At 36.7% G+C, this 13,546-nt stretch overlaps 1 protein-coding gene across 1 annotated transcript in view; it reads left to right on the top strand.

The window, feature by feature from the left end:
- Positions 1 to 252: 252 nt before the first annotated feature.
- Positions 253 to 13,546, top strand: part of LOC131690021 (uncharacterized) — a 26,200-nt gene continuing 12,906 nt past the window's right edge. The window contains exons 1-3 of the mRNA XM_058975459.1: positions 253 to 629; positions 744 to 829; positions 10,133 to 10,240. Of these exons, the coding sequence (XP_058831442.1) occupies positions 585 to 629; positions 744 to 829; positions 10,133 to 10,240 (239 nt within the window). The 5' untranslated portion in view covers positions 253 to 584. The remainder of the gene's footprint in view (positions 630 to 743; positions 830 to 10,132; positions 10,241 to 13,546) is intronic.

Raw genomic sequence — 13,546 nt, 5'->3', positions numbered from 1 at the left:
CAACTCAAAGTAGGCATACCGAATGCCTACCTATGTTTACAACATACGTGCGCGTGAAAAGACTTACATTGTTCCGAGTCTTTGATTACTATCAACCGACAGGTGCGGTGTCGCCGCCGCCGGCCCCCCACCCAGGTCCAAAGCCAGTTAACCCTTCGCAGGTGGAAAAAAGTTCCGCCAAGTGAGGTGAGTGGCGCGAAAAGCACTGAATGATGTTTGGAAAATTATTTACTGTCTAGCTGTCGAGCGGAAAGGAACGCGTCGCAAAAGTGCGGGAAATTAAGCTACGCGAATCGAATCGGGAACTGTGCTAGCCTATGCAGGCAGAAAATGGTTCAAACGCTGATAAAGAATGCGGCGCCAAACAATGAAAGTGAAATTATCGGCTCGCATGCGGTAGAATGTTCAGAACGATGAAAAGTGGATCCATTTCGCCGTACGAAGAGTTTGGATGAAAATTGTGTCAACTAGGCTGGCTGCACGGATCGAACGAGTTGTGCGGGCTGACAAGTGCAAACCTGATAGATTTCCATTTAGAGTATTATCGTTTTTTGATTGTGAACAGTAGTTCAAACCTTATAAATATGGTCAACCCAGCTGCCAGAGTAGTGATTAAATTTGTTGAATTAGTAAGTGCACGTTTTGAGGTTGGAGCTTCAATTACTACAAATTTCTCGTTAATATAAACTGTGTGGAAATAAAGCAGCGACGATAATGATGCAATTTATTGTTCTAATTTTCAGTTAGCGTGTGTTTCGTGTGTTATCGCTAAAATCATTACTGATCACGAAGCGCGCCGAGTTTTCGTGAGGAATCAGAAATTATCTAGGTAAGCCGACGTAATCATAACTCACGTATTGTAGGTATATTCATGTAGGTTCCTCGAATTATTAATTATGAGAATTCATAATGTGCAGAGATTGTTTCTAGTCTTTGGAAGAAAGATGATTAATCACCTGTAAATCTATGCGGTATCCTTGCATAATTAGTTGAACTAGAATTTAAACACAATTTGACATTTTGCATCTATGGAAGTGTGTCCGGAAAGCGTATCCTGAATTTCAGCTGTATCTTCTCAAAGGATCCAAAAAGGAAGTTTTGTTTTCTTACCAATTGTTGATTAGTTGCGAAATGTATTCTACTGAAATTGTACTACATACGTGATACGTCACACAAGGTTCATGTACATCAGACGAGTAAAAAACCAGGACAGTCGAAAGGGTACTGCTCAATCGACATTGCCTTTTTTCCGCATGTTTACGGCTGTTAAATAGTTCTGGGGTCTGGCAGGCAGAGTTTCAACAGTAAAAAAGTCTGGGAGTCTGGGAGGAAGAGCTCTGCCAGAAAGTCTTTCGTCGGAATTCGATCACCAAGAACTTTTTCGGATTTACACAAAGGCAGTTCTTGCTACACCACCATCAGCAAACGTTTCATGCTGAGATGGTCTGTGCAGGACCGGCGAGGAGTTTTCAGTACTAAAAACACGAAATTGACGTAAATCAAAAACATCAGCGATCCCAATCAGCTTCCCTGCGCTATGCCTGGCAATCTCCAATGACAACCATTACCTCTCGATTTGAGAGCTGCAAAACCTACCGTTGTTACCGAAAATTTCTCCGGTTAATCGATTGTTATATGAAAACTGGCGGACAGCTTGATGTGAATAATATCAGTTTGAGCCCTAGCTTGAAAAAATTGACATCCCTGCGTGAACTTGAAAAAAAGAAAATTCAATTCATACCCGTCGCGATGAATGAAAGGTTTGGTTCGTTTCCCTCGTCATTCGTTCTCCCGACACAGCGCATTCAGGTTCGGACATGTTCGGTGTCAGAAGCAAACTGAATTCTACCTATAAGAGGGATTATTGAGCAAAAGTGCACCATATATAGATTATGCAGTTTACTAATGCTCGAAAATGTAAAAGATGCCAGCTTCTGCCTTCAAACTGTCCACATAAAAACAAAAAAAAATGCTTTGGTTGGTGAAGGAATTTTTATTTCTTCTGCACTCAAGCATTCCATTCTGAATGAAGTTTCAGTCAGTTGAAAAGTTAATGAATGAGGGAGGTGGTGAATCTGAATTTTGGTTTTGGTAAATACAAGCAGAAATAAGTATTTTGAAATTTCGCGGAACTGGTTTGAGCGCGACGTTCCATACTCCCTGTTATGTAGGATGCTAGACTCGGCGGTTAGTCGCTGTTCAGCATCCAGGCGTGAAGGCATGTTAATCGTCCATTAGCTATTTCATTTATTTGACACGTCTCAATGCATTACCTGAGCCGTGGGTCTTTTAATATTATCAATGTGTAAACTACCCATGATCGCATAGTTGTCTCGTTTTCTATGGGATTTCCTATCTTTATGGGACTGATATGCGATCACGGGCAGTAAATAAAAATAAATAAATCGAATTTTATTGTATATCCATCGGATCTTGTGTACGTGATTTGTTACTTTGCGTAAAGATCTTATTTCTTGTTGAAGATCTATTTACTTCATTGCCTCTTGTTGCTTGTGGATCACTTAGTCCACTTTCTCTCGGTTTATCGTTTTCGTGCATGCTATCCTCGCTGTTAATGTTTTATGGGCTTTCACGATTACCTGATTCGAGTTGATTGTGAGGTTTACGGGTCACAATCAACTCGAATCCGTGTTCTGTGTTATTTAATTTATTATAGGTGGTGCTGGCAGTTGATTGGCAAGTAGTAGGCGCATCACAATGATCGGACACGCTGTGCGTAGGTTCTGTTGTTCCAGTAGTCGTTGATGCCTGAGCTGCAACTCCAGTGGTTTGTGATTTAGTTGCTGTTGATGAAGGGCTGTGTGATGGGTATGCTTGCAGTTGATATTGCTTCGTTAGAGGTTTGTGTACATGTTTTCTCGTAGTGTGTCTTCTTGTGTAACAACATAGGGCACGCAGGGTCCTCCATACGTGTACAGCGTGATTTGAGATTTGCTCACGCTTTTTGCATTGAATTGAAAGTTCAGATATGAAGGAATAGGTTTCGTCATTCGCACCTAAAAAAATTTCTCCAGGTTTCAAACTTAAAGGATTCCACCGTTACGTATTCCGACATGATGGTTGTAATAAATGTATTAATAGTACCCAGGTGTAGATCGTGCAGACGCATATCAATCTTATCATTGTCAATATAAACGGGTATCTTGGTCCTAACATTATCATGTTCAACGACGTATTGCATGTTGTCTTCTATAGCGTAGCTTTCCGTTTGGCCAAAGTTTTACACGTTATCAGTAACGAGTGCGGTGGACTTGTATAACGACGACTTCCGTTAGTCTAAACTCCATTTGCAAATTTGCTGTTGAATTTCGCTGTTGAGTTTCAAACATATTGAAATGAATGATCGATATCGCACCGATGAAAGTAACGGTGCTTTATTGTTCACACTGACTTGGGACGAATTTTATTATTCGATTGCTTTGCTTGTTTATAGTTTATGGCACGGTACACATAGACAGCAGACGCAGTTTATGTCACGGTACATATAGACAGCAGAGATCAAACGTTCGTTTGATTCACTGCACTATTAACAAGCAGAGCGACTGATTAGGTACTGGTATCGACCCTGTAGTAGTTCCATGATCCCTAGCTCGAGAGAGCGCTCAATGAAATTATTCCACGATAGTTGCTATTTTTCTTTTTATGGAATGGATTTCCAATAAGGCGAAAAAAAAGCCACTAGCAAGAGATCTCTAGTAGAAGCAGAAGCACCAAAACGCCGATATGTATTGTCAGAGGTACCAAAGGGAATTCTTCGGGTCCCGGATTGAAAGACGATTTAAGCCGAGAAGAAACGCTAGTAACCATTGTTTTATCAATATCGACGAGGCACACTTGAGAGATTAAAAAAACCATCGGAAGGTACAATTGAAAGATTCCACTATATTAGGCTTTGTTTGTCGCATTCCGATTGAGGATGAGTGTACGTGAAAAGCGTAGACGGAATAAATAGAAATATATTAGGCTTACAGGAGAAAAACCAGGACAAATAAAGCATTTTCGTCGACTTCCCAGGACACCAGAACAGTAAATGCAAAACCAAGACATGTCCTGGGAAACCAGGACGTATGGTCACCCTACCATCTAACAGACAAGTTTTGGAAGTATTTCTCTACAATTTGCGTTTTATGAAACTATCCGCAAAAGTAAGTACAAGAAATCCTTCAAACTCCTTCTCTAAGATGAACAATCAACCTAATTTGCGTCGATAGTGCTGCTATTCTAGCAGCAAATTCCAAGCTGAAAGCATCTAATTCCCCGGTAGCTGAGGGATGGCGCCCCCTCGATTTTTGTTAAAAGCACATCAGAGGGCTTCTTGACATGTACATGTTTCCAGTTAACAAAAAGGAAACAAATCGAATGTCGATAATTATCGGGGAATTTCGTGTGTGCCGGATTAAAACTATTCGAGCTGATTGTTTCAGATCCTATTTTCTTTCACTGAAAAACACTACATTGCAGACGGTTTAACCCTAAAAGGTTGCACTTGCGTTTTCCACCCTAGAACGTTGCACTGCACACTTAAAAATATTTACATCTCCCAAGATGCATATAAAAGGAGCGTAGCAATTCATTAAAATTTACATTCAAGAACATGTAAAAATGCGCTTTGTTCACAAATCTCCATCCCCATTCAACCGAGTTCTACATCAAAAGGGACACAATATTTTATTACACATGTCAAAATATGTAAAATTCCATTATAAGACAGCAAAATACGTCCAAATGTTGTTTACGTCAAATGTAATTTTCATTTTTTCTAATTGTGTGCGTTTTATCGCAATTTTCACAGGTATAAATGCAAACAAATGTGTAATGCATCATTTTCTTCGTCTTTTAATTTCGAAAACAGCTGTGTAAGTGAAAGTACGGAATTTATTGAATCAATGATACATAAATTGGTTTAAACAAAAAAATGTGAAAAAATCGCTGTTTTGTCCTTTTTTACAAAAAATACTATAACTTTGCGCATTTTCAACCGATTTGAAAAGAAATCAAATGATTCTAAAAGATGAAAGAATGATCTAGAAATGGTAAAAAATGGAATTCCGATATTTTCGAAAAAGTGCAATTATTTGGAAGAATGAAAGTTTAAAAATAGGGTTTTGGAAAATACCACGAAATGGGGTGGAAATTGAAATGAAAAAGATGGGTGGGTAATGTCAGAGACATAACCGGAGTGAAGCAGAATATACTTTAGGCTGTTAATGCGAATGCTACAATTTTGACTATCTTCTGATAGGTTATATTAAAACCAGCTATCTCGTTATTTCTAATGGAAGTACCGAAATATCGGTACACGTACATCGAAACCTAAAATATTTCAACAATTCATTTGGCAACACTAGAGAATCGTTCTATACTTGTACCGTTATTTCGCTATTTCCATTAGAAATGCCGAAATAACTTATTTTAATAAAATCTTTCAGAAATTAGTAAAAATTGCAGCATTCGTATTAACAAGTTAAAATGTATGCTACTTCATTTCGGTAATGTCGTTGACATTACCTACCCATCTTTCTTATCTAAAAAAGAATTGTTTTGAAAACCTAATAATTGCATAACTTAAGACGATTTAAAACTACATTTTTGTGAAATCTCGAGAAAAAACAAAATTACGTGTTAGTCCAACTAGCTTTTTGTCCCGTCGTTGTTGTGAATTATTAAAATTTTGAATATTTTTCAAAGCGTTATGATTGCGATTACAGGGGGAAATGTTGGTTGAATGATATTTATTAAATTTTCCCAATTAATGTTCTATAGCTAAACTATGATCATATTTCCTTAGGTGGCGCGTTTTATCCCATGTTTTCATAAATAATAATATGCTCGAACCTTAACCAAGTAGGTATCTCAGAGTGGAGTTAATGGAGATTTTCACTTGTGTAGCCACGATATTCGCAAACAAAATAAGTAAATTGCACATTGCGTCATTTAGCCGCACATAAAATAAGCCGGGCTTAATGTGGATACAATTAATCTGTTTTATGGAAAATGTGTTTATAGCATGATGATGCGTAAAACTTTTTCTCCGTTTGCACCGAGGACCGAGTATTTTAAGTTTCTCCTGGTAGTCTAAAAATGCTCTATAAACTCGTAAATAAACTTTCCGAAATAACTCGTATCAAATCATCAACAAAAAATCATAATTTCTGCATCCAATAAGCCAACACCAACTCCTTTACACAACGAAACAATCAGTACGCACTACGGCTTGTCGGAGGAAACACAGATAAATTCACCACGGTGCACTCTGGAACGCGCGCCGTGGTGAATTTATCTGTACAAGCACCTGACGCCACATATAATTTAAAGAACAAGAGAGCGCGGTTCTCGCACTAACCACCCCATCGCCAATCCATTTATTCAGCTCTGAAAAAAGAGCTTTCTGCTTTTTCTGTGGTGTGTCACCATTGTTTCTTCCGTGTATGCTTGAAACTGGCACGTCATTTCATTATTAGAATGAAATGCTATCAGGGTCTGACGGCAGTCATGGTATCTATTACATACCATCAAAGAATGTGAACTGACATGAAACGCAGCAGCTGCTAGGTTTACAACGTCAGAACACAAACTAACGAATTTTTCTTGTGTTCCCTTTTTATACGTGTCGCAGTACATTCGATGAAAAAGAGGCAGTCCCAGCAACGCTTGCTCTTTGAGCGCATTGTACCGACCAATCAGGAATCAGATAATTACTACTTTCATAAATTCCATTATTTTCCGCTATTTTTAGAAATTGTACATACTACCGAATTTGATACAAAATTGTTGTACATATTTCCAATCAGATAGCGTAATAATCTTATTTTTCCATTCAGTACAACGGCAGATATTCACGTTTGAAAAATCGGGTAAAATTCCGGCAAATTTTGAAACGGGACCCCTATATTGAAACGTTAGAAGTATTCTATTTCAAACATATTTCTGACCAGTAATACATTGGTAACACGCAACGTTACTGTTACAGCAGTTACTGTGCGCAAATTATACTTGCGAGCCATTGCTTTTAAAAAACTATAAAAAATAAACAAACAATAAAAATCAGCAAATATGAAAACGAGATTTTCCTCAACATCAAAATTAAATTAAATTAGTTGAATAAATGATTAAAATTATTTTATAACACTAATTGTTACTTATGTAGTAAAAAAAACAAGTATTTAAACTGGTATTGTCACGAGTCACATTTCCACTGACAGCACGAAACCTGACGAAACGCTAACAGCAACCGTACACTGGGGTACAAATGTACCCCACGCCAACTTTGACACCTACTTTCACGAAGACTATAAGCAAACTAGCTATACCACCTTTTCCTACTCTTACTAGAAACTTTGAATTGAATTATGGTTAAGGTCCCAGCACGATGAATGCCGAATTCTCGTCTTCACACGGCCCCAAAGAAGGGTACATTTGTAGCTCAGTGCAACGGTTTAGGGTTAATTGACAGAAAAATATGTTGTATTCCAAAATAGAATGTTGACTGTGCTTGGTTCTATCACAAAAAGAATCTTGTAAAAACACAAAAAAATGTTGTAAAAACTGCTCCCAATATTCAAATTAAGAATAACGCTAAATCGACCAATGTACCACGTATATAAATTCCCGGGACTCGGGTATTCCGGGAAAAGCAAAAATCCTGGGATTTCCGGGAAATAAATTCCCGAGTAGGAAGCTCTAATGGATACACGATCGTGCCACCAAGAACAAGAAGCAGGCAGAAATATCCGAATATAATGATCTCCACATGCAACAATAGATAACGCTCACAAGATGTGGACAGTTAGAAAAATACTTTTTATATCTTACATACTCCTTTAAGTATTTAAAGACTCATCGCTCACCGGAGTTAATGCATTGAACCGTGCCAAATAAAACCTTCCTAATTGTTGATGAACCAATTTATTTTGAAAGATTTCTAGTAAAAGCGCGAATGTTCTTCTATATTTCAGCTATCATCATAGGCAACTATTCCTAAGTCTAGCCATATTTGCAAGATCTCCGGTCAGCATTTGCCTCCTTCAATTTGTATTTGATACTTGCAATATATGGGGAAGAATTTAGTGCATGCATGTCCTTTTCAATAAAATCCATCGCGTTATAATGATTACCGAGGTGTCACTCGACTGTAATCCTGGACAATATTGGTAAGATTCTCATGTTCTGAAATTTTTACTTAGTTCTCGTGCCTAGCTGTAACCCAAATATTGGTTGTAAAGAGTGGTCGATTATTAATGCGGCACTTAAGATTGATTACTAAATCTGCAATAATTATCGAAATGATACCAAAGATTTACAGCAGCTCAGTAAAAATATTTTTTTCAGCTTATATACGTCGGTAAAATTTCAGGATGAGGTTGAATCAAATGTTTATAGTTATTGGTTTGGTGAATCTATTGCAAGCAAACGAAACCTAAAACCAAAACTGATAGTATAAAATCTCTTTGAACGGATTAATACTAATGAAACACAGTCACCAGCACAGGAAAAAATATTTTGTGATTTTAAATTTATTTTCATGCACATATTCGAAGCAGGAATATAAATTTAAAATTAAGCTCCACCACAAATACACACAACTTGTCGTGCTTTCCTCAACGAATTTTGCTATAATTTTACACGTTGATTGAAAATTACAGCTTCATTAAACGGGATACCAATACACTTGAATATACTTTTAATCAAATTTTGCTGTAAAATAAATGACATGTAATATCACACGAACAAAACTGTAAAATTACATACTTTTTGATGCTCCCATTGAGTGCATCGATTTCAACATAATTTTCAATCAAATTTTCGATTCAAGCTTTGTATGTTTACATTCGTATTGATTTACATGTCGTTCAAATTTCATTATTTTTTGGAGTGAACGCCCGTATCATTGCATGGATTAATCGAATTCCCTTTTCTAAACTTGCTTGTGAAGTATTCCAATGTGTATTTCATCGTCCTTATTGATTTAAATGAACCACATTCAATACATTCCATCAGTGAACCTCTTCTGTTGTTTATCGAATCCTAGAATCCATTTTGTAAATATTTTTTGTCAGTTGAGCAAGTGATTCGGAGGCGCCCCGGAAAAAAATTGTTTTGTGATGTACATCAGAACTTTTTAACGATTTTTATTTTTTTGCACTTTGGAGCCGAATGTCGCTAGCAAAAGTCAGCTGACATGTTATTGTGAAACTAATAATAATAACAATTTGTGAAGAACTCAATTAGTTACTAGTTAGTTACCTAAGGTGAAGAAAAACTGTGCCAAATTTTAAAACGATTGGTCCAGTAGATTTTGTGTTATGATGCACATCACATATTTTCAAGGTACCTCCAGAGAATCACTGTCGCCAGCCCTCAATAACTTTCAATACAAATTTAGGATAATGTTGTTAAAATATGAAATTAATGTTTGGAAATTAACTGAAAAGCCGCTAAAAACCGAAAATATTAAACTACCTTAATGGGGTACTTAAAGGGGCTAAAAAATATTGGTATCGCACAACATTTTACGGTTGTATTAGGATTTAGCAATTAGAAATTGCACTTCACTCTAAGGATTGGGTTCAAAGTTCGAAAATATGCGTAAAAATTTATAATCCATGCTTTAGTCTCAAATATAAAACAGAAAATTTTACTCTGCACACTCAATTCGATTCGGCAATTTCTCAACAGCCGTGCATTCAGCAAATTTAGAAACTAATATCTCAGTAAAGTAAGGTTCACTTTTACTGAGATCTCAGCCAAAAAATTGGTTACTGAGATCTCAGCCGTCGAGATTTCGGCAACAGATGCGAAAAAAGCTGAGATTCGGCAGAAAAAATTAAGTGCGTGTATTTTTGTATATATAAATAAAAGTGATTTTTCACACTTCAAAAGCGTTTGAAGCGTGTAAAAATTTTTCATCGACAATGTTTGGGTCAAACATTTTTATCACTGTCTAAGGCCCGGTTCTCAAAGGATTTTTTTGACGTATGAAATCAAATTATTTTATCCAATTGCATAAAGTAACTTACATTATGGTTTTTATTTATCATCGAAGTGATCTCATTGAATTCCGGATCCGATATTTCAGTTTTCATTCCAAAACATTCCTCTTTATTCTTTCCAGAGAATGGAGTCTGATACACAACATCACCTGGAGCACCGGTGGCAACGCATTTACCAATATTGTCTACGGCGGCTACACGATAGTCATCGCACTCATGCTAATCACAAGGTCAGCCATCAGCTAAAATACAAAAAAAAAATCCACATCCATAGAAATGATTCACATGTGTGACTAACGAAAATAATAAAAATTCTCATGCACTTGCTCTTGAACGACGATCAGTCAACCGACAAACGAATGGACGGACGGATGGATGGACTGACGGACGGAAGGCTGGGAACAATCGCAACAACAACGAGGGACGGGGTCCGCCCATGCACACGATCCACTAACCGAACAATTCATTTTCTCATTTTCCCACAAACAGGCGCTCATTTCCCTTCCCCGTTTGCGACGACGCTGGCACTGCTGGTAGCACGAGCTGTGCATTGGTGACGAACGGTGCATGCCAGTTCGTTGCGTATCGCTTGTTTACCGTAGGCGGTAGGCCATGCCATGCATTATAACAACAACGTTTGTTTTCGTTCAACTTCCTTCATTGAAGAAAATTGTTCAAGACTGTTGCGAGCGCCTCCGTGTAGTGTGACAAAATTTTCCGGATTTTAACGAGTATCGGTAGTGAAGCAGCGAATGGTGGTCACTTACTGGCCTACTCGCAAAAAATGTCTGGGGTGGATTGAGCGGTAGCTATCGTACGCATATATCGATAAGTACCGTGATTACTGGTCCAAAGATACTGCACTATTCTACGCTACGTGTTTATAGTCATGGTTTTTTTGCGAATTACTTCGTATAGTTTGTTGGTTCTTCCTCATTGTGTGTTTTATTGGTTGTTTTTTCATAGCACCTTGCGATCAATGATCGCTACTCGTAGTATATCGCTTTTTAATGTGATTTTTATGGGCTATTTTGCCTTATCTGTTTCAACCTTAGATAGGGAATTTGTAGGTAATGTGGAATACATGTTAAAGAACGGAACGTTTATTAGTTTACAACCATTTCATCGACGGGTACTAGTAGCAATTCTTTTAGACGAGTCTCACATTACTGAACTGAAGCGTGAATATAGGCAAGACCTGGTACTACATGATTTAAATAAGGCGAGAAAAACTTTGAAACGTATTTGATTTCATTAGTATTCAATCGTTACACGTATAGATAACTTGATAATCTGTAACTGTATTAATGTGTTCAACGATTAGTTTTCCTCCACCGTCACAATATTCTGATAGGTGGAGGAAAACAAATCGAATAGCTTTTCGGTCGGATTATTTGCATGGTGGATCGCGACAAACCGGTATTGTATGTCTCTGGAATAAGTCTCACAGTGACACCAGTGTCGTCACATTTAATTCTGTACCTGGAGTGAAAAAATCTTTTCCATCCGTACTCCCTTTTGAAAAATTCTGTACCAAATTTTTTACCAATAGAAAAGTTAATACACTCGTTTAAAAGACGATTCGGACGATACATCAGCTTCCGTCAACGTCAACGGAACGTCACCGTTCCGTGAGGGTAAGTTAAATACATATCTCTTGTGCTCATTCACACGTGCCGTAGACTCCAAAAAATAATGAAATTTAAACGACATGTAAATCAATACGAATGTAAGCATATAAAGATTGAATCAAAAATTTGATTGAAAAATACGTTAAAATCAATGCACTCAATTCGAGCATCAAAAAGCATACAATTTTACACTTTCACTCGTGTAATATTCATTTTGCAGCATTTTCGAATAAAAATATTTTGAGGCGCATTGGTTTTCCGTTTAATGAAACTGTAATTTTCAATCCACGTGTGAAATTGTAATAAAATTCGTTCAAGAAAACACGACAAGTCGTGTGTATTTGTGGTGGAACTTAATTTTACATTTTTATTCATGCTCCAAATATGTGCATGAAAATAAACTTAAAATTACAAAATATTTTTTCTGTGTACGTCAAAACGTTCCATGCCGTTGTTGTTGTATGTGAATGACTTTCAAACTTTACTTCGATATCGACTTTTTCTAAAAGTGACTTCCCAGTAGTATTTTTGATTTGAATTATTATCGCTCATCCTAACCCGTTAAAGAAAATCATCATCACTGGAATTTTCGTTTCTACGAAACTTTTCGATAACCTTCCATCACTTGTGTTAGTGCACGCTGCTCTGAAAATCTAACGAAATCGTTTTATGGCACCAGCGGGTCTCATTCCGAGCCATTTGCGCGATTTTCGACGGGTTAAATCTGTACAGAATTCTAAAAACTAACTTCTATTCCATAATTTTCAGTTCAACAATTTGAGAAATCGTGCTAACCGCAAGTCATGAAAAATAAACTGCGTTGTGGAGCGATGGTCACTACCCCGTTTACTAAAGCTATTAATAATTTTCAAATACTTTTTAATTTTTACAACCTTATTAGGGAAAGTTGTTTAATAAGCATTTGTAATATTGTGTAGGAAAAAAGCTGAAAATTTCTGTATTTTCTCAGTCTGCAACATATAAGTCCTTAAGTATACCAATTAATTTAGGAAGCCCTTTTAACATAAACTATCGTACGAATAGGAACAGGTTCACCAAAATGTTGGAAGAAGTCGATAAAATAACCCTTTGAAAACTACCAAAAAATTGGTGTAGTTCGATGCAATTGAAAGAAAATATCCTCAGAAAATGGGATGTACCTATTAATGTGGGACACAGTGAATAAAAAAAACAGTAAAGACCCGTTTTTAACAGCCTCATGGTGTGTTTTAAGCTAACATTGACTAAATCGGGACATATTTCTTTCCTTGTTTATAATAAATTGAAGCTGTTAAAGTATTCTTCCCTTCCCTTTATCTAGTCTGATAGATATTTCTGATTATATAATATAATTAAAAATGTTTTTTTTTTATTTTTGCACATTTGCATCTTTAAGTTAAGAAAAATCTATTCATGAAAGGGTTTACTAAAATTCAGCCTTGTTCATCTGCTAGAGCCCTTAAAAAATATATTCATATGAGACTCAAAAAATCGGGGCTAATCAAATGGGATCTTCACTGTATTGCAATAAATAGGCAGTATTCGAAGAAGTCTTTTGTGGACGAGTGTAGAACGACTTTGTTTCTACTTACTTAGGGTCAGCGGCGTAGCTAGAAATTCGGTTTGGTGGAGGTTTGGTGAAAATCGAACTTAATCTCCAAATAGCATAATTCCGAAACCGTCATATATGAAGTTTTAAAATCATGGACAATTAATTTTTCAAAAAATAGTAACATAGTTCGTTTCTTTAGCGAATTTGTTGAGACTATCATTTAAAAAACTTTATTTGCAGGAATGAGTACTACGTGTAGGGAGTATATCGAGTTTTAAAATGATATTTACGAAATGTTCCTTAATCTATTTTTTTTATCTTAAGCAACTTTTTGTTGCAAGCTTCACAAACTC

The sequence above is a fragment of the Topomyia yanbarensis genome, chromosome 3, assembly GCF_030247195.1.
Source record: "Topomyia yanbarensis strain Yona2022 chromosome 3, ASM3024719v1, whole genome shotgun sequence".
NCBI lineage: Eukaryota > Metazoa > Arthropoda > Insecta > Diptera > Culicidae > Topomyia > Topomyia yanbarensis.
The sequence above is the reverse complement of the archived record's forward strand: the minus strand, read 5'-3'. Positions and strand labels throughout refer to the sequence as shown.